The sequence below is a fragment of the Lissotriton vulgaris genome, chromosome 10 (assembly GCF_964263255.1).
Source record: "Lissotriton vulgaris chromosome 10, aLisVul1.2, whole genome shotgun sequence".
NCBI classification, from domain to species: domain Eukaryota; kingdom Metazoa; phylum Chordata; class Amphibia; order Caudata; family Salamandridae; genus Lissotriton; species Lissotriton vulgaris.
This window is the reverse complement of record NC_141698.1, coordinates 1013735880-1013759186: the sequence shown is the minus strand read 5'-3', so window position 1 is coordinate 1013759186 and position 23307 is coordinate 1013735880. Positions and strand designations below refer to the sequence as shown.

The 23307-nt window shown below is 40.7% G+C and overlaps 1 protein-coding gene across 2 annotated transcripts in view; it reads left to right on the top strand.

Moving 5' to 3' along the window:
- Positions 1 to 23307, top strand: part of LOC147689172 (intraflagellar transport protein 70A) — a 232294-nt gene that overhangs the window by 174727 nt on the left and 34260 nt on the right. For both annotated transcript variants that reach the window (XM_086942064.1, XM_086942065.1), the window contains 2 exons: positions 4716 to 4787; positions 6365 to 6468. In XM_086942064.1, the coding sequence (XP_086798190.1) occupies positions 4716 to 4787; positions 6365 to 6468 (176 nt within the window). The remainder of the gene's footprint in view (positions 1 to 4715; positions 4788 to 6364; positions 6469 to 23307) is intronic.

Here is a 23307-nt window from a genome sequence, read left to right as displayed (position 1 = left end):
AAAATAATTCACCTTGAACTTGGGTCAGCTCTAGCTTCTTATCTCCGGTGGTCTCCTTTGCTGGGGGAGCACTCCTGGAGGTTTTTGTTCGAGGTCTTTTGAAATATATAAATATATAGTATTATTGTATTTGTCCCTGAATTTAACTTTTACAAATTCACTTTTTAGTGCTCCAGAGCCTGAGAATTTGGAAATAAATGGTAGGAGGGCAGCAAATTGATGTTTCTCCCATTGACATCCATGTTGTGCAATGCAGCGTGCACAGAATATTTATAATCGTATGAGGTTCATCAAATTAAAACCAAAGAGATCCTCTCAATCCATACAGAGAATATGTGGTGTCTTTACGGAGGGGTGGAGAAAAATGGGATATTGTGAAACTTATGCTGATAATCCTTATCGAACACCATGTCTCATTGATGCTATGATTTCTGAGAGCATGGCCAGCTCTCTCAACAAACATGCCTGTTGATCTGGTTTTAAATATGTTTATTAAGCATAACATGTGTTTTTACATTTCATTCTGCAATCCAAAGCTGGGAAAGTGTAACATTGAGGAATGTCAGTGCAAGAGTAATGTTTCGGTAATTTCACGACTTGACAAGTGTGGTGGTTTTGTTGGTGTGTGGCAGTGATTTGAGAGTTGCATGGCATTTTTGTGCTTTTAGCTAAGGCTTTCGAATGTGCAGGATACTACATTGTAGTAACACTAATTTATTCTAACTGCAGAGCTGCAAATTGCTGGGTCGTTTTTGACTCATACACTATTCTTACACCTTCCAGTATATATCAAACAACCATTGATAAAGCCAATTGGTTTAAATTGTGTACATTGCAAGCAGTAGGGGTTCATAAACACGTTTGGTGCCTGGATACCTTCATGGGTGGCCAGCAGCACTCTTCAAATCCACCTTACATTATATAAGCACAGAGACCAACGCACCTATAGACACCCAGGGTACGGAGATCAATGCACCTATAGACACCCACCATGGAGCTAAAACAACATTTCAGAAAAGGGGGATTTGCACATAAATCTTGAATTGTTCATTTTGACGATCGTTTCATAGTCATTATTGTAGGCCTGATATGACTACTGAGCAAGTGAAACGGACCTCCTCTCTGTACCCTGTATTATTTGGTTGTGTGTTAGTTTTTTTTTTCTCCTTGGGCATGGTGATGATCCAAAACATCGAGGGAGAATTCTGTCGCATGCATTTGTAGAAAATGTCCCAGCAATGTTGCAAATCAAGTCAGGCTCAATAGTCTCCTGAGTTTTGTTGTGGCAGTTTTGCCAAGGGCATGAGGAGCAAACAAAAAGCTGACTTTGAATCAAGTAGATTGTGTGCTCGGGTGGAGTGGTTTCTGCACTTGGATTCAAGTTCCTAATGGACGTGTTGTAAAAGAAAACAAGGTTTCCAATGTTGGTGAGTAAGATCCTGTGATTTGGAACATCTCTAGACTTCTGTGTTGGTCCTTGTGTAATTGTGTTTCTAGAGGCACCAGAATGTCTACTTTTTAAAAACACCATGCTACTTTTCAAATTATTATTTTAAAAGATAAGGGTGCACCCTGGGTGCTTTAAGCTCAAAACGAAGGGCCCGATTATGATCACGGACGGACTTGAGTCCGTCCGCGACCCCTGAGGAGGAGGGAACGTCCGCAGGGGCTGCGGCGTTCCCTCTGAGCAGATTAGGATGTGACCGCTAGGGTGGAGGTCACATCCTCTGTCTTTAACATTGCGGCGGGTGCAGCTTTAAGCTGCACCCGCCGCAAGGCTAAAAATGTATGCATCACATTTGCATGCACAAAGCGTCAGGCACCGCGCAGTGCCTGCTGCTTTGTGCACGCAAATGCAGGGGGGTGCCATAGCTACCCCCCATATGCACCCCCACACCCACTTCACCCAGGGCCCTCCGAAGTGAAAGTCCGTATGCTTTTCCACGGCGGAAAAGCCGCAGCGGAAAAGCATGTCTTTCCCACCATCCTAATATGGCTGGCGGTGTCTGTTAGACACCGCCACCATATTAGGGCTTTTCCGCCGCGGTCGTAATGCGACCGCAGCGGAAAAGCGGCGGACGGAATTCAAGACCCACCAGCCATCCTAATATGGCGGTGGGTCTTTGGAGTCTCCGCAGCGGTTTTTCCACATCCTCCGGGCCGGCGGTGTCTTCCGCCGGCCCGGAGGATGCGCAAAAACCGCAATCATGATCGGCCCCTTAGTATGTTAAGTCTAGCAAAAAGAAGCATCATCCTCCTGCACTGATGCCCACATTCTAAGTTGGAGTTCCTTAACACAATGTAATCCTCCAGTCCGATTGGCCTGCAGACCTACAGCTTTACTGAGAGTAGCTCAGCGACCTTTCATCGAGAACCATTTCCTGCTCTTTTTATCAGTTTTTCTTGTGGCTGCATGCATAGTCATGCTACACGGCGCATGCCTTATTCAGCTGGCTCTGAAAGGTGTACAACAGGTAGTCACAGCTAACTAACAAAACAGCAAGAAATTACTATGTTTGGCATTGCTATACCTTGAGCCCATATACCGTATCTCACAGGCCAGCTACAATGTGTATGTCCACACTTATTGCATATCTCATCCCAATAGCCCATACGCTAACAACCGAGCACACACTCAGTCCTGAAAATTTCCATCCACATAACTTTGCACACCGACTCCAGACCACATCGCCGTCTCACACGCACTCTCTGTATGCTCATTTAATACTACTTAAGCTATGAAACCTGCAGTACACAAGTAGGCATACTTCCACACAACAGATGATATGTAATCTTTATCTGAATAACATCCATATATTTACTTATAGTTCAGTAACTCATCCTAAAGGGGTACAACATGTTGTACCATGATCACCTACACACAAGAGAATTCCTCACCATCATGCCTAACCTGCCTCACACCATTACCTGCAATTTGGCCTCACTATCACATCACACCCTTCACCAAGACATAGTTCTAAACACCATTCCAGACTTTCAAAGGCATGAGTGGGGCCTCATGCTTTTATTAACTCCCCAAATGTGGGATTCGACTCTCTGAAATTCAGTTCATCACTGCCCTACAACTGATTGCAAAAGTGCAAGTATCCCTGCTGCCACATGCTAGATGAATCAAACCTAAATGACTACCACGAAGAGGGAAACATTCAAACTGAAAAGAGTATGGAATCATACATGATCCCAACAGACCTCACCATACTCAAAGCTGCCTACAAGTAAGACATCTCAAAATCCAAACGTAATTCATGTTTAGACTATGTTCACCAGGCCGTCTATCACAGTGCTCAAAAGTACACAAACAAATATTAACTTTCTTTCTTCATCCATTATTCTTCACATCATTCAGAAATGTATTCACTGTCCTTTTCTTCTTTGCAGCTCGATAAGACATCTCAGTAATAAGAATCCCATTGATAGACTACCACACCCTTTACATGCATGCACGGAACACATTCACATCACACAACAGATAATCTTTCCAATATCTGTCTCTGAACGCTGCCTATTATAATAATCCCTGTAATATTACGTCAGTCGATAGTGCAGCATCCTCACGTTCCTGCAAGCTACATTGTCCATCTCTTTAGAACCAGACTGTGGTGACCAGTAGAACCTGATGGCGTTTGTCCACACACAGGAGGGAGCACAATTTGTGTTTGACTTCTGATGAATCATAGCATAAAATACTGGGTCTCAAGAGACAGTTTGGTGTTTAAAAACCATCTAAGCCCCACGTGACCCAGAGAGCAAACTCTGCAGGGAAATATAAGGGTATCGTGTGTGTTATTGATTGGCAGATGATTCTCAGACTCTCTCCAGACACTTAACATCTGATGTGATATCGAAAGGAAAATGGAAATATGTAACAGAAAACCGAAAACATAGATGAAAATCTCTAAAAGTTGACGTGGGCAATCTCTAAAATCTCTAAAAGTGACTGAGTTATTTAAAACCGGAGTTTTTAGCATCTGCATTTAGAAGATTTGTAAAAATGTAGCAGTGATAACAAGTTCTTTCATAATTTTATATCTAGAGATGGTTCAGTTCATTAGATTAACCACATCTCACCCGTTTGTGAAACGATTCAATGGATGCTCTATTGTCGCCGCGGACCATCAATAGTACCATTGTAGCTTTGTGCTAGTGTGCTCTTCATCTGTGACTGAGGTCCCTTTCTCCTTTTTTCTGCCTCCACGTTGAAAACGCACTAGATAACCTTCGTTCATTTTCATTTAAATTTCGAATCGTATTTTTAATAAAAATTGCATGGTTTGTGTTGATTTTTCACTTGTTTGTTACCATAAAAAAAAAAACGAATGAAAAAAGGATTCTTGCTGACGTTTACCAGTATTACAACTTTTGCTTGTTTTGTTTGAAACCCTGGCTGATGATGGCACCATACAAATGTGTGCCCAGCTAGTTTTGCTCATCTCCACTTGTTTTTATGCTTATTTACTAAATGCTGGTATATTTATTATGTGCAAAATAGACTGATTAATCAATGTTGTATTTCTCAGTGCAGTGGTTTACTCAAATTGACTACATGGTAGGTATAAGATCATGTTGGCCTCACCATCTTGTCCAGTTATTGCATTATACAAAAACATAACTCGTTTTCCTGCTTGTCTGCTTAATTCCCATAATGTAAATCAAGGTTGTATTAAAAACCGCTCTGTCTGTCTTTGATATTTTAGATTTTAAATGTCAGCGCAATAGTCTTGGCCAATTTGTGTGTTTCGTACATCATGACGAGTCAAAACGAAGAGGTAAGTGAATAATAATGTACAAAAATAATAATTAAAAAAATGTATATATATATTCTGGTAACTAATATGTGTTCTGTCACTTACTGATATTTGTATAGAGCGCCAATATTTGAGTTCACAAAGGTTTATTCAAATAGATTCTGTCACACATTCTTTGAAACAATAACACTCCCTCAATCTGTTCTGCATGGAGACACCGCAGTGGCTTATAGTTAATCCTGACAGCAGTTCTTGTCTGCTGTGACCCCACCATAGTCATATAAAGATGTTCCTCTTCTGTGACTTTCAGTTTTACTTTAGTAAGTCCCTCACTTCTGGACACCTTTCTTGGGTCTTATAATCTATGGAGAGGATGGACTTTGGAATAATAGCCTCTTGAGAACATTCCGATAGTGATACTCTGATAATCACTTTAATGCCCTAGCCATTTACAGTCACCAGTCGGGGTAGCACGTGAGGACCTAAGTGTATTAGGACGAGTTGCGCAGCAAACGGCCTTGGGGAAATATTTTACTGATACTTAAGTTTGCTCCTCTCTGGTGCTCCTCCTTTCCTGTCCTCGTCATTGAGCAGGTAGCTTTACCTAAAGTTTTTAACCCTCTGTTTTCAGATCTGGAAAAAAAGAATTCGAATTAGGGAACCCTATTTCCTGATGAATTTGCAGGAACCCTACAATTGTGGCCTTATATAAAGGGCAAAACCACGTTGACTATACCTGACAGTTAATGTCATAACCATCTATTTCAGTTTAAATCTTGTAAATAGGGGGAGGGGACTCGATCAAAAATTATGTTTCCTCCCCAACACTAAATTTTATATTTTGCGGCCCTAGTTTGCGTACTTAAAATAGAAATAATGATGCAGGATAGATTCAAGACCTAGTTAGGCGGAGTGGGGGGAGAGTGTGTGTGTGTTATATTTAGATAAAATACACGTACACCATGGCTGGTGAATAAATGTGGCCCAATAATGCATATTATTAACAGCAACTGTATTAACAAATGCACATTCACATATTTATTACTACTGTTAAAAGGTCAAATTCACGTTTATCACAGCAGAGCGAACTTAGCATGAGAGACTCACTGTTTACTGCCTCACAGATTGCATATGAGAATTGCTTTGCACGTGAAATCAACTCTCCTCTTCGCCCTGAGGCCTCTTCAATGTCATTTTCCTTCACTGCATAAATGAAATCCACTTTCATTCTGGTATCATTTTTTTAAAATAAACTTGGAAAGTTCACACGGCATATACAATATGTGCAAAATTGCACAATGTAATATATTTATGAGCATTGTAGGAGCGAATAGGCAACATGACCCACTGGAGGCTTCACCTCTCGCGGGTCATGGCTCCACCCCACACTGAAGAGTGGTAACAAATAGCACAATGCCCACGCCCACGCTCACTCTCACTCTCTCTTCTCTCTCTCTCTCTCTCTCTCTCTCTCTCTCTCTCTCTCTCTCTCTCTTTATTCACATATATATGTATATATATATATATATATATATATATAATAAACTTTGTCATTATATCATGCTTTCACACTGGTAACTTGTTATTCTTCAATTAAGGCAGAAGAGCTCATGAGAAAGATCGAAAAGGAGGAGGAAACCTTGGCATATGATGATCCAGACAAGAAAATTTACCACCTATGTATTGTGAACCTTGTTATTGGGTAAGACTTTGATTGTGATTTTCTGGTTCTTATTAAAGAGAGAAGTGTTCCCACACTTGGTTCCTGTAGCAGAAGCAACACACATACAGAAGAGGGTCCCTGGGTTCCAAAATGTAGGGAGAGGAGAGCAGGTAAAATAAGAGAACAATAACAACAAACCTCCCCCCATATATTAATTAATATATGGGTGATACATCCTATAATGAAAAAAACATCATTGTCCCACGGACAGTATATATTTCTTTACTTAATTTATTTTATCAAAAACGTTTTGGGGAGTTATATGCATAAATTCATTTATAAAACATCATATTCATTCCTATACTAGAAATCAATGTAGCAGCCCCACCGTAACATAATGCAAAATCCTCACACACATAGCAACACACAATTAACAAGCACACCAAACATACCATACACAACTCAAAAAGGGAAAGGCAACAATACATCCAACACATCATCATTACAATAATTATACAATGAATATTTCAAAATTCAAAATAGAACAACAGCAAAACAGCGCTGATGCGCGTTTCGGAGTGAAAATTGGACCAGCAATTCCTTTGTCAGTGCTCAAAAGGTACAGTTCATGAGGTGGTTCGGTCCCATCCAAAGATCTCAAGTATAAAGTTACAGAGTGGTGTCAAAGGGCTGTGTCAAGGGTGAACAAGGGCTTTTCGCCTGAAACGCGTCGCTGGTTTTGTTGTAATTGAATAAACATCATTTTGCTGACTCTGCTGGTCCGTTTCCTCGTTTTTGCTGGCGTGGAGGTGGTGTCTGCGAGCGCAGAGCAAGCTGAGGAGGAGCCTTTCTTTTATATATATATATATATATATATATATATATATATATATATATATATATATATATATATATATATATATATATATATATATATATTCAACACAATTTGTCCTGTCGCAGAGGGAGCGCTTAGCTGGTTGGTGCTGGAGTCGAAGCCAGGACAGGGCTTCGTGTTAGTATTTCACACGAAAAAAATTATTTCCAGCACTCCGTTAGTTTTGAATTTTAGGGTTTATTGCAGTGCTCAAGTACAAGCCTACGCGTTTCGAACCTGATGGTTCCTTCTCACGGCGGCATAAACAGTTGTCCTACTTCACTTTCAGTATTTAAGTGATTGTAGTTACTTGGTGCATTATGGGATGTGTAGTTTTTTAACTTACATTTCAAATATAGTAAATTATACATTTGTTCATAAAATTCAAACAAAAGCATCTTGAATGTCTCTTTTAAGGCTGAGTGCCTTAGATGTAATTAAGGTCCCAAAATTTGCACTTTTTGGCAACCAGGCAGTGTTCAGATCTGCACATTTTGTGAACAACGCATGTTCCTATTTGCAAGAATTTACATATTTTTTATAATATCATGTGTGCAGAGTTATTTCGTTACTCGGGCTGAGTGCCCTTGCCACTGCCACTATAAGGTCGCCATGATCAAAAAACATCAATTGTCAGCCAAAAACAGAATTATAACATTAAGTTAATGATTGCTGTGTTATGCAATTCTGAGGTCTGTCAATTAATTGCATATCTCTAACAGTGACACTATTTATAATGATACATAATCATTTGCAGTATATAGGAAGTGTCAAGAAATATTTTTACAGGTGGAAATGAAGCTCCTCATCCCCGTTCAGGCCTGTCGGGATCTTGGTCCTGAACCTCATAATTAGTTTGGATTCCATTCTGCGTAGTTTTTGTTTTCTGTTTCCTCCACGTTCATGTTGTGGGATGGTTGCAAGACCAAAAAATTGCACATCTAGCCATGATTTGTTGGCGTGGCTTGCTATGTGTTTGGCCATTGCATATGTTGAGTCCCCATTTTGTATCGCACGAATGTGCTCCAGGATGCGCTTCTTTAGCAGGCATGTAGTACTACCTACATATCTCTTTCCACAATAACATTGCAGCATGTATATCACAAAGCTAGTTTCACAGGTTATGTTTTCCCTTATTGTGAATACTTTGCCCGCTGGGTCTGTTACAGTCTTGACATTTTTTCCTATTTTGCAAGCTTTACAGTTTTTACATCTTACAAATCCTTTGTTTTTGTCTGATAGCCAGTTATTGGTTTTTTTGGTGTTTTCAAAATGGCTATGCACCAAATGATCGGAAAGGTTCAGTGCTCTCCTATAAGTTACTAGAGGTCTTTCTCCAATATTTTTGCCTATATCTGGGTCTTTTTGAATTAAATGCCAATATTTTCTCAAGATTGTCTGTATCTTATAGCTTTCTTTACTGTATGTGACAATCATCCTTGGCAGTTCGTCATCTTTGTCTCTATCCTGTTTGGTAGATTTTTTCGTGGGTAGTAGGGTTTCAGCTCTGGTTTTCTTTCTGGCTTTTTCTTCACCTTTTTTGATATCTTGATATTTGTATCCTCGTTGTGAAAATCTTGCTGTAGTTTCTCTGAAGTTTTTTTCTTTTTCTGTTTCCTCCGAACAATTTCTTCGCATTCTTAACAGTTCTCCATATGGAATGCTTTCTTTCAATTTTCGAGGGTGGAAGCTGCGTCCGTGCAATAGACTGTTTGTTGCTGTTTCCTTCCTGTGAGTTGTTGTCTGGATTTGATTGTTGTTAACATATACCTTTGTATCCAGGAACACAACTTCCTTGTTACTGATAGTATGTGTGAACCGCAGGCCTACAGTATTATTATTTAATTCTTCGAAGAAATCTTGGAATTCTGACCTAGTTCCCTTCCATAGTAGGAAAAGGTCGTCGATGAAGCGTAGCCATAATGCTACCTGTGCCATATAATGGTCGTTTTCCTCTCTCCAAGCCACGCTCCTCTCCCACCACCCCATCATGAGATTCGCATAGCTTGGAGAGAAGGAAACTCCCATGGCTGTACCACACTTCTGCCTGTATACCTTTTTATTGAAGAGGAATACATTGTTGTAGAGGCAAAGTCTGATCATTTCGATCAGCATTTTGGAGTGTTCTCGTTCTTTTATTGGGCACTGCTGCAAGAAGTACTGTATCGCTTTCACGCCTGTCTCGTGCTCTATTGACGTATATAGCGAGACGACGTCTATTGTCACTAGTAGGTAATTGGACTGCCATTCAGTGTTCATCAAAATACGCATGAAATCCCCCGTGTCTCTGATGTACGAGCTCAAAGTCGGAACTATGGGGGCCAAAAAATAATCAACAAAAATTGACACGTGTTCATACAAGCTGCCACAACTGGAAATTATGGGTCTTCCGGGAGGTTTTTCTAAGGTCTTATGAACTTTGGGGAGGAAATATATTGTGGGGGTGATTGGATGTTCCACCATCAGAAATTTTCTTTCCTCCTCTGAAATAAGTCCGTTGTCCTTCCATTCATTCAGTTTAGTTCCCAGTTCTATTTTGTAGGTCAGTGTTGGATCCTTGGATAGACATTCATAGTTTTTGGAATCCTTCAGCTGGCGCATAGCTTCTTCGATGTAATCTGTTTTGTTCATTATCACTATGTTTCCGCCTTTGTCGGCTGGTTTGATTTCTATGGTTGGGTTATTTTTTAAAGTTGTTATAGCTTGCCGTTCTTGTTTGCTGAGGTTTTCTTTTCCTTTTGATGAGATCGATTTCATTTTATCCAAATCATCCAATACCAATTCATAGAATGTATCTATCTTGTTGCCTGGGTTCATGATTGGACAGAATTTGGATTTGTTCTTAAGTCCGGTCGATCTTCTTTTATTAGTTGTGGTGTCCATTTCAATTAGTATTTGCGTGTCCGTGATTTGGGATGATGTGATGTCATGAGTCAGTTCATATGCAGTGCGTAGACATGGAATTTCACCTATAATCATAATCATAATTTCATCTGTTTAGCCAACGCGTTTCGATGCTGTTCGCATCTTCTTCCATAAGACTGTGTTAATTACGATGAGAAAACGGAACTCACTATGAGGAAAACTACGAATCCCACAAACCATTAGCTACAAAGCGGACACACCCACTTTCAGTGACTATTAAAGCGGAAAGTGGGTTGGGAACAAACATTAAGGCTGTTTTATGTCACCACTGCCCAGGAAGAAGATGCGAACAGCATCAAAACGCGTTGGCTAAACAGATGAAATTACGGTGATTGTGGACCTCTGAAATGCAATAAACTAGGAAATCTCCGCCTGCTGTGTGTGCCTTCCTTGGTCAAGAGCCATTTGAAATGCAAATATATATATATACGTGTCAGCACGGAATTCCAATGAATAAGTCAGTGGTGTTTCAAGAACTACCCTCGCCTGTTAATCAAAGGTTTTTAATGACATTTACAAAGAAGGATTGAGCCACCCTACTCAAGGGTTTACAACTCACTATACTCACAGGACTGCATGTACCACAAGCCCCGACGTCGTAGCTCCACCCACTCAGGGCGGACGACGCCCTTCTCTAAGCTTTGAAGCGCTTGAAAAGTGTGAGTACAGATTGGCGCTTTCTTCATCAAGTCCATGAATAAGGGGCGGGTTTTGGCCCCGAAACGCGTCGGACATTCAGCAACAACAAGAGGGAGTCCTGGTGCATCACTCTGGGAGCCAGTGTAACAAACCGGATGGTTGGAAGGACGTGGTGAGCCCTTGCCAAAGCGCTTGCGCAATTTGCAAAAACATATCTATATATATATATATATATATATATATATATATATATATATATATATATATATATATATATATAGTGCAAAAACTCTTCGTCTTCGTTATTCCTTCGCAGGACACCAATGATGAGCACGGACCACAACGATCTTGTAATACCTTCAGTTTATTTTGTTACCATGTACAAACAGACGAGGCAGCCATGACGCGTTTTGTCCCTAGCTTGGGACTTGATATATATATATATATATATATCAAACATTAAATATATATTTGCAATGAAAGTAAACATGAACAGTATGAACACTACATGTTCAAAGGATTTAACCTGAGTGAAAGTGAGAGAACTGTACTTACCTTTGTTGCTTGAATTGCACCATGAAAATCCTGAAAACTGACTGCTGCTTTAAGACACGAAATAACGGACATCAGTCCTTTTTCAATGTTCATGAGCTACGTTATTTAAATGCTAACGAACCCACCAAATGCACAGTGGAATATGATTAAGATTCTCATGAATCGAAACGCGTAATGCCTGCCTGCCCGTGTTTCATCAGACTAAAGAAACTTAAAAGCGCGTTTGGAGTGGCCTGTTTACATGTTGGTAAAGGAGAGCGTGTTTTACCTTTGGTATTTTGGAGGTGTCTGACACACCTGAACCAGGCCCGACCCGCAAGGTTGAGGCGCTCCTGCTGTCTGATTGCGTTTGAGATATATATATAGATCCAAAGATCTCAAATATAAAGTTACAGAGTGATGTTTGGGGCTGTATAATCACAGTAATATATATACATTGTTTGTGAATGAGATCAACAAAAATGATTTAAATCTAAGATTTACTTCCCACATAGAGAGAAAAGAAATCGAATTTCTCGATGTCAAGATCTTTGTACACAATAATAACCTTGAGAGTACACTCTATAGGAAGGCGACTTCCGGTAATATCACTTTGCACGCCACCAGTTCGCATCCCAAGCACCTCATTGCTAGTATCCCATATGGAGAAATCCTAAGGATAAAAAGGATTTGTAGCAATGAGGAGCAATTTGAAAAGTGCAAATCTGATTTGATAATCAGATTAAAAGATAGAGGATACTCTACCAAAATAATTAGGGAGGCAGAGGAGAAGGCCAAAACTAGATCTAGAAGTAGCCTTTTCACAGAGGAGCAATGCCCTAATACTGCCTGTGCTGATAGCCTAGTTCAGACAACTAATACTCCTAGGTTGATCACTACATACAACAGAGAGGAACGTCAGATCAGGTCTATTATAAACAAACATTGGCCTGTAGTACTGACAGACAACATCCTACAAAATAGGATAGCTGCCAAACCTGTGATCACCTTTAGAAGAAGCAGCACTATGGGCAGTAGATTGGATCGAGTATCCCCTGAAATTAAGAAAGTCACTACCTGGATGCCAACTAAGAAAGGTTTCACCAAATGTTCTACGTGTAGAGCGTGCAAATTTGGATGCAACATGACCTCATATCATACTCCCTTCAAGATCACTTCCAACCCAATAACAGGCAATTACAATTGCAAGACTGAATATGCTGTATATGTCCTGACGTGCACCTGTGGGCTACGCTACGTGGGTAGCACGAAGCTACAGGTGCACGTCAGGATTTTGCAGCATATTAGGGCCATCCTACACAGCGACGCAACATACCCCTTTGCCAGACATTTTAAGAAAGTGCATGCTAACAGCATTAACTGCCTTTCTTACTATGTAATTGACGCTGTCAACAAAAAGAGGAGAGGTGGCAATAGAGAACGCCAACTCCGGCAATTAGAGACCAAGTATATCTTGGACTTAGATTGCAAATGGCCCAACGGTTTGAACACGACGGAAGACATGCGGAGTTTTCTGTAATACTAGATAGATACAGCATGGTCTTAACACGTTGGTTCTAACACCTCAGTCTTGTAAATATATGAATTTGTCCTTATAAATAGAACATATGTATATAGCATGTACATATATAACTTTCCCTCATTAAGAATTTCTCTTTTTTATAAACAATGAAATTTAATTAATTGTTTTTTATAATCAAATGTTTTTGGGATTTTTAAGACATTACTAATACCTGTATTATCCAGGAATCAATCAATATTTATTCTTGTGGTTAATGGTAGATTAGACCCTTCAATCAAATTTGATTATTTTGAGAAATTTGCACCATTTTTTGCACTAGCACTTTACTACTTTGTATGGGATGCACCAATAAGCACTTTTTGACACCTCTCCAAACTTATAGACTATGTAATGTGTATAAACTAAAGAAACTGTTCTATAGTCTAATTACATCGTATAACAGTTTAGCTTTTACAGGGTATTTTGATAAAACGGATTTAACCGGTTATTTATTTTTCCCTGAATTACTGCTTGTAAATATGGCGATAGATAAAGGTCTTTTGCCTTTTTGTAAGAAGATATTTTAATTGACATGAACTATAACTATATTTATATTTTTTATAAGTTCTGTGGCATATTTTAACAAATGAAATCCAAGTTACAGATTACTTGTATAAATGTGTTAAATATGTCAAAAGTAATATGCCTTTCTACTAGCAGTAACATAGATATAAAAGAAGAAAGCTACTATATACAGTATTTTTTCTATGTTTTTACACATGTGGTCTGTGATGCAAACAGTGGGAGGGGCGCTTTTTGCACTTTAAATTAAAATCATGGTGTATGCAACTTTGTGACACGTGATCAAGGGCTTACGGGCTTGAAACGCGTTGTGTTGGGTCACTGAATAAAATACTGCCCACTTGAAAAACTCCGGAGGTCTGCGTCTCTTTCCTCACCTGACTGCCGCTGGGAGAACTCAGGAAGTGGTTTGAGGGTTTCCAGATATATATATATATATATATATATATATATATATATATATATATATATATATATATATATATATATATATATATATATATATATATATATATATGTATGTATGTATGTATGTATGTATGTATGTATGTATGTATGTATGTATGTATATATATATATATATATATATATATATATATATATATATATATATATATTTTTTTTTTTTTTTCACTGAAAAAACCATAGGTTATAGACCAAATATAGTTAGGAATTAGCATTTACAAAACCTTATTTTACTCACACAAAACCATTGAAATTAACTATATATCGCGCACCCGCAATCCACTGCTGATCATGTCACATATTACATCATTCATGACATGGTCAGTGACATCACTGATGACATCACGTATGACATCTCAAATGACATCACTGATGACATCACGTATGACATCTCAAATGACATCACTGATGACATCACTGATGACATCTCATTTGACATTACTGATCACATCACTGATGACATCATTCATGTGATAACACGATGAACCTCTTCAGACTCTAATATAACCTTAGATACACTCAGTGTAAACAGACACTCACAGACTGTCACTCATCCATGGAGTTACTCACACACCTAGTCAGTCATGCAAAGAATCAATCACACCTCCATTTCCTCAACTATACAGTTATAAATACCTTACTTATTCAAACATATACTAACACATATTTACTCTCTTATACAATCCCTGATACAAGTTCACAATGATCCATACAGCCACTCACACATTCACTGGCTCTTATGCACAGTTATTTATATATGTCAACTCTCACATGTACTGTGTTTTACATATGTACTTACTTTGACATGTAGCACTGAGATATCCATTCACTCACCAATACACTCATGCACACAGTCAACCGCCCATACAGCTGTTTCCACATGCACTTTTGAACCCATACATCTAGTGAATCAACTGCTCACACATCTATGCACAGAGTCATACACCTCCCAGCCACCCACACACACACTCAGTCTCCCATACAAATACTTGGGCAACCAATCAATAACCCATATAGTTACTCATATAGCTACTGATCAACACATGCAGCAGTTTACAGAACAACAGACATAATGATGCACAAATTAAGACAGTTTAGTCACTAACCCATGCACTCAGTGAGATACATTTAATCACTCACTCATACAGTCAGTCATGCACCTACTAAATCCTTCATCCAGACACTTATACATCCACTCATTCTTCAATATGTAAGACATATTTTAACTTTACAGAAACATACATCACTGGATGTTGTCATCAGTGATGTCATCAGTGATGTCATTTGAGATGTCATCAGTGATGTCATCAGTGATGTCACTGACCATGTCATGAATGATGTAATATGAGACATGATCAGCAGTGGATTGCGGGTGCGCGATATATAGTTAGTGCAACTAACTATATATGCGAATTTCAATGGTTTTGTGTGAGTAAAATAAGGTTTTGTAAATGCTAATTCCTAACTATATATGGTCTATAACCTATGGTTTTTTCAGTGAATTTCAATGGTTTTTTAATAGCAAATATCAAAAGCTGTAAAATGTATTCTTCTTTTAAAGGAAAAATATATTTTATATGTATTTAATATAATATTTTTATGTATATACATTTTTTGAGGGAACAAATTTATTAACTATCATGCTGAAGAAGAGTGTGGGGGAAAAAAAACCAAAGAGGAGGACTAAGAGGAAAGAACAATCAGTTCGAAAATACAATTGCTTTAAAGCATGAAGTGCTTTTCCACACATTTACATTTAAATAACCCATATTAGAACATACAAAATATCTACAGAGGAGATGGTGTCCATTGAATTTTAGACTCTTCATTGGTACCTACATGTTGGTACTTACATCACCCACACAACACAACAGCTCTATTCAGAGCTACCCTACCTCAAAGCACTCTAAAATATTATTTTACTATTTCCCTTGGTTTTCCCCTTGTTACGCTTTCCGGAACGCTACCCGGTGCGCGGACCGGGCGCTAACCGTGCGAAAATTTGGAATTTTTTTTTTACATATATGGGCCTCCTCAGCCACCCTCAGAAAACCTAGGGGGTCAGGATATGTCTCCCGTGCCCCCTTATACCCATTCCCAACATTGTTTATCCTCCATCTTGTGACTAAATTTGTCCGAAACACAAGATGGCGGACTCCCGCTACGCTACCGGTGAGCTACCCGGTTCGCGTACCGGGTAGCGCTTCCACCGCGAAAAATCGAAAAAACATTTTTTTTTATTTTTTTCCCCGCGGGGCCCTTTAATAGCCCCCACATCAATCCTAGGGGGTCAGGAGGGGTCTACCTTGCCCCTTTCATTCATTTCCCCCTTCGTTTATTTCCACCTCTTGTCTCACGATCCTACCGAGAGACAAGATGGCGGCCGCTCCGGACTGTTTAGAATGTTGAGAGTCACCGGAGAGCCAATCCGCTTCTCCTCGCGAAGTTCCGTTACGCGTCTGGTGCGCGAACCGGGGAGCTAACCGGGACGCTGTCACAGATATATATATTTTTTTGAACGTTAATTTCTCAAAATCCACTGGAGCACATATCTTGAGACCTAGCAAAGGCACATCGGGCAAACAGTCTCTACAATTTTGCCAAGTTTCATAGAAATCCATTCAGCCGTTCTAGCTAAAAGTGAGTCCAACCGCCCTATGGAAAACTCAATGTTAAAAACACGTTTTGGGACCCCCCTTTTTTCTCGTCTCCCGCTTGACGAAACCCCCCCAAACTTTCAGGGGACGCTCAGAAACAAAATGTGCCATTTTCCTGAATATTTTAGCCAATTCCGTCCATCAACGCCAAAGTTATTCAAAATAGAATTTTCAGAAATCCCTATTCAAAAAAATCCTAACTATATATACCTACTGGCGACCGCCAGTAGGTAATATATATATATATATATATATATATATATATATATATATATATATATATATATATATATATATATATATAAAACATTTCTATGGCAAAATGAAACCCCTCATTTTGTTCCTTTGCAAATTAAATGTTTTAAGTGTTAACACTTTATTTCAATCAAGATGACTTCATGTGTGCCATACTTTTGTCATAAGTAAGACTGTTAGCGCTCTAGTTGTTCTTTAGAACACTCTGGGACATTCTGTCACTGGGTTATAGTTGGGCTACATCTGGCTGATATTTGGGCTACATTTGGTTTTTTTCTTCTCTGGTGGCCATCTTTGGGCTACATTGGGCTACATTTGGGCTCTAACATATATATAGCCCAATGTAGCCCAATATATATTTTTCAAAGTTATTTGAGACATAGCAAAGGCACATCGGGCTACCAGTCCCTACAATTTTGCCAAGTTTTGTGGAAATCCATTCAGCCGTTCGAGCTAAAAGTGAGTCCAACCGCCCTATGGAAAACTCAATGTTAAAAACACGTTTTGGGACTGAGATACATTGATACATTGAAATGTGTAAATAACCCGCTAAAAAATGAAACAAGCATGGTAAATATGAGGTATTTAGAGCCTATAGCTTTTAATGAATTACTGTATCAGTGAATGAATGAAATTATATTTGTATAGCGCATTCTACCCTAAGGCCTCGTAGCGCTTGTGGACTGCTTGGGGACGACAAAAAGATTAGGGCACATTGCGGAAAAGCTGGGTTTTGAGGAGTTTGCGGAAACCCAGTATGTTTGGTTCGCTGCGCAGAGAGGGGGCAGGGAATTCCATAGATTTGAGGCGTTCAGGGAGAAAGAGCGGCCACCCCACTCGGCGCGCGGACTTTCCTGGTGGTGGCAAGAAAGGCTGAGCTGGACCGGAGATTTCTTGAAGGTTGATAGGGCGTGATAAGGGAGTGTGAAATGGCTGGACCAGTTTTCCACATGGTTCTATGAGCCAGACACATGGATTTAAACTGGATTCTGGCCCGGATGGGGAGCCAGTGCAGCGTCCTTAGGGCAGGTTTGGACGATTTCCTCCGGGGTATTTGGAGCACAAGGCGGGCTGCGCTGTTCTGTAACACCTGGAGTCTTTGTAGGGTTGCCTGTGGGGCACCCAGGTACAGTGCATTCCCGTAGTCGAGGCGTGATAGAATTAAGGCCTGTACCATGATCCTTCTGGCCTTGAAGGGAAGCAGGGGGAGTGACAGCCTCATATCATGGTAAGGTACATTCCCAGGCGAATAGCATACAAAGCACTAACTGAATGTAGAGTAAAGCTGTTAAATTGACCACTACACTAGGACAAGTGGCCTCGAGAAATGCGCCTTCTAAAGTAAATACCCAGATGACATACTAACTCTAAAAGTAGCAGAGCACAAAATGAAAAGAGGAAACTCGACCGAACCTAGATTTGCCCCACCACACCAAATAGTAGGCATGTATCTAGCATTAAGGGGGACAGTGTAGAGATACTTTCGCGGTAGGGAGTCAATTCAGTATAAACAAAAACAAAGATGAAGGGTATACAGGTGGAAGAGGGACTTACCACAGCTCGATCGCAAACAACCGGGATATTGACACCGCTGAGCTCTCTAGCCGTTAAGCCATGAGGATACTGTAAATCACTCACACAGGGTAAATAAAAATGGACCCTGAACGATAAACAATAAAAAAATGAGGATTTATAGACCCCAAAGACAACCTGAAATTATGAATGCATGGTTGGCCGTAAATTGCACAAGTGCCAGGACTTTATTAGAGAACCAAAGAAGTTGTGTGAGTAGAATAAAACTCTGATAACTTACGCAACGTATTGAAAGACGCAAAGCCATGAAATTAGTGTAGGCTGGGTGCCACTTTATTAGACTATGTCCCGGGCGGGTCGAATAGCAACTAGGGAAAAGGAAAAGTTAAAGATAGTAATAGGGCATAGGAACACGGCTACCAAAATTAAAGGTCTGTGATTTCCTAGGGGTGTACATACCTTGATAATTCTACAGGCGCAACAAACCCAGGGTTCTCTGCTTCCGTGAGAATCAGTGGTCCCACAGCAGCGCATATCTGGATAAGAAGGGTCCCTTGATTACAGACACCTGGGGTGGACACTCTCATACGAGCATCTCGTACAAGGCCCGGAAATCCACAACAAATAGAAACGGGCGCCACATTGGAAGTATGAATAACTTCTAAGTTAGTCTAGATAGAGATAGTACGGGGAAGCAAAAAACTACTTCACCCGAAGTTAATTCACTAAGAGCAAGAGCCGCAATACCCATGCAGGAATAGGTCCAGGCGATAAATATGGGCACCGTAGGGCAGTCAGACAGATAGAATTACTGGAAATAAGAACCGGACCGCGCGATATACCGGACAGCATCCAAAGTAAACCAGATAGACTGCAAACCTATGGGCTTCACGACGACTCGCAAGAGAGGTAAAGATCACCTCGGGTATCTGGGTAACTCTGAAGTCGTCAATAGGTCGATGGCTGCTGAAACCAAAGACCTCTGTGGTAAAGGACAGGAAACAAGCTGAGAAATAAAATGAACATATGCCTAAAAATAAATAGATGGTGCTGAAAAATAGTTTGTTTAGCGTAATGAACCGAACCAACCCACGAGGAAGACATAGGGGAGAAAAGGGGGGAGGGGAAAAAAAGGAAGCAGGAGGTGAAGAAAAGGGGGAGTGGGAAGGTCGGCCTTGCGATGCAAGTGGTGAAGGGACATCTAACAGGGTCAAGGTACCGCTACTACGCGGAAAGTAACAGAGAAGGTCAGATACACTCCATCATAGGCAATAAAGTAACCGTCAAACGGGCTATTGGCATGAAACAGATGGACCAGTTACAGCAGAGCGTTTTGCCAAGGGCGGTGTTCGTTGAGTCCTGTGGTCGCAGTTTGGAGCGTGTATATCCAGTACACTTCTTTTTTGCCTCTCAGAGCATTGATGTTGTGGTCTTTGGGATTGTGAACTTTTTCTAGGATAATTCACCTGAGGTGAGATTCAAGATGTTGTTTATCCTGCCAGTGTTCTACAAGAGGAGCCCCTCTTCGTTTATTCTTAATAGCTGATTTATGTTCACTTAGTCTAACTCTGAACTCTCTGCGGGTCTCGCCTACATAGCCTTTGTTGCACATGCACAAGATTAAATAAATGACGTTAGCAGATCTACAGTTCGTCATCTCAAGACAGAATTTTCTTTTGCCCCATTGAAGTTCAGTGGAGACAATAGCTGTACTACATGCATGGCAGTTACCACATTTGTGGTTGCCGCTGACTGGCAGACTGCCCATGATAGATTTCTGAAGGAATTGTCTAGGGTTATCTATCTTAGATTTGACCAGAATATTGCGTAGATTTCTATTTCTACGAAACGCAAACATGGGTCTAGGCAAAGGGTTAAACTGATGTCCAGAGTTAAGAATATGCCCTTGGGAGCATATAACCTGGCGCAATTTGTTGAAATTCGAATGGCGTGTGACACATTCGTTTGGTGTTTTCTGTAGTGTGTTTATCCTGGAGTAGGACATCTCTGTTATAGTATTTCGCCCTCTTGTAGGCATCCCTCACAAGCATGTGAGGGTATCCTCGGTTGAGAAGCTTATTGCGTAGTTTTTCCGCATGTATCTCAAAGTTTCTTATGCTGGTGCAATTTCTCCGTAGCCTTAAAAACTGGAATACTGTCTTTTTGGCTGCGGGGATGGAAACTTTGGTCTGTAGCAAGGTGTTTCTGGCGGTGGGTTTAGTATAAAGAGATACCTCGTTAACCCCCTCCACCACTTGAATCCAGATGTCCAAGAATTCGATCTTTTGTTTGCTCGTGTTGGGGCTAAATTTAAGCTTTGAGTCACACAAGTTGAGCTATAAGATGAATTCAACCAATAGTTCTTCAGGACCGCTCCATACAAAAAAAGATATCATAGATGAAATTATGCCAGTTTTGGATATTCTCGGAGATTGGAGCTATCTCAATAAAAAACAAATCGAGCCTCAAACTCTCCTATGTCAATATTGGCCACATTGGGGCCGCAAGCCGCACCCATGCTTACGCCCTGGATTTGTTTAAAGATGGATTTATTGAATTCAAAATAATTTTCTTGCAGTACAATACTCAGACACTCAAGGATAAATAGGTTATCATCAGAACTGTTATTTTTTTCCAAGGAACTTTTGACTGCTTCTAGGGCACCCCTTTGGGGGATATTAGTATAGAGTGCCTCTATATCCATAGACACCAGAATATCAGTGTGGCAGTTGAACGGAAGTCCTTCAATAATGCTGATAAGATGGCCTGTATCTTTTATGTGTGCAGGAAGAACACTCACTATGGGTCTAAGGAACTTGTCCACATACTTGGACAATGGTTCTGTGATGGACCCAATAGTGGAAACTATAGGTTTGAAGGGCGGTCGTGTGACACTTTTGTGCATTTTGGGCACCCCATAAAGTACCGGAAGGCTCGAGTAAGGTGGGTTAAGGTAGTCAAACTCCTGTTGGCAAATAGAGCCTCTATCTAGGACTCTTTGAGTAATGTGTAAGATGTCTTCTTTGATTCTTTTACTGGGGTAGGAGATCACTTTGAGATAGTGCTCAGGAACATTTAACATTGCCTCAATCTGGGCTTTATAGTCTGAGCTATTAAGTGCCACAATACTCCCGCCCTTATCACAGGGAGGGAGCGCCAGGCGTGTTCTACTTCCGGGCTAGAGGGTGCACGGGCTACATAAATTACGGCAATGGCAGCTTCGCGCGCACCAAAGGCAAGCCCGTTTGCGCCTGGATCGGGCCTAGGGCCAGAACCCCTGCCCCTCCCAAAACACGTCTATTGTATTATAATACAACAGCTCTTCGTTGCGGTAACACAATTGACCTCAACTGCTGCAAGCTAATACCAGGCAACATAAAACCAGCCTGTGCATGTGGCTTTTCCCTTCCGGAACCTCAGAATACCAGGGCTTTTCAGATAGCTCAGCCCCCCGGAAACAGCAAGCCTCCTCCTTCTAGCATGAGCACCATCTTGAAGGCAGGCCTAGTAAATGTCAGATCACTGGCTAAACATAAGTATGAAATCTTCCAACTCATCGCCGACCATGATTTGGACTTACTGTGTCTGACCGAAACCTGGGCAGACGCAGTGTCTGACCCAGACTTTGTAACCGCAACCCCGGCAGGTTACCAGGCATTAAGGGTAGATAAGCCTCTCAAATGTGCGGGAGGGGTGGCCATTATCCTTAGGGACCACTTCCCGGTTAGATTTGACCCGACCTCCACACCCTATTATGAGTCTTTACTCTTCATAATCGAGTTGAATAATAAACAAACTTTCAAGGGTATTCTCCTATATCGGCCCCACGGTTTGAGGAGCCACTTTATCTCTAACATAGATAGCCTCTTAGAAACCAGTTTACAAAATGATGAATTCTCTATTTTAGGAGATTTCAACTTCTATCTCGAAGATAGAAACAACAGGGAGACTGCAGCACTATTGGAGACCCTGGAAGCAGTAGGTCTCAAGCAAAAAGTTCAGATCCCCACCCACGAGGCTGGCCATGCGTTAGATGTTTTTTTTCCCTCTGTTAATAACCTTGCCCCTATCGAAACCCTGGTTTTAACTTGGTCCGACCACGCACTTATTAAATTCGCATTTCCTTTCACCCCCCTGGGACCATCCGAGGCATCGAAAAGCCCGGCCACAACTAAAAGAAAATGGGAGCTTATGGATAAACAATCCCTCCACTCCCTGCTAAAAGTGTCCCGTCCCCTACTTCTAGGGCCCCCTGAAGTCTCAGCCACGAAATATCTTAAATGGTTAAACGACGCCTTTAATACCATCGCCCCTATAAAGAAAACCTCAGGAAACAGACGAAACCCCTCAGCACCCTGGTTTTCCGAAGATCTTCGGAAAGAAAAACAGCTCTGCCGGCAACTAGAAAGACGCTGGCGGGCCAACTACTGCCCAAACCAGAAAATTATCTATAAAACAGCCCTATCACAATACAAAGACCACCTAATAGCCTGTAAAAAAGAGTTTTATACTAGACAAATCGAGGAAGCAAAAAACTCTTCCAAGGAACTTTTCCGAGTGGTGATTATACTCACCACGGCAAAGAGTCCAGGAATCAAGTGTGATCAAAAGTTATGCGACAACATCGCAACAGCCTTTAAGACAAAAGTGCTGAATATCTTTAACAACTTTCAGGTTTCCATTCCTTCATCCTCGACAGAATCCACTTTTAGAGAGCAAAATGCCAATACGCTGCTCACTTTCTCACCCATCTCTTCTGATACCGTAGCCAGATACATCCAAGATTCTAAATCAGGATCTCCCACTGACCCCTGCCCACCAAAAATTCTTAAAGAAATCGTTGATCTGGTCAGTCCAGGTCTCACAGAAATCTTCAACTCCATGTTCAG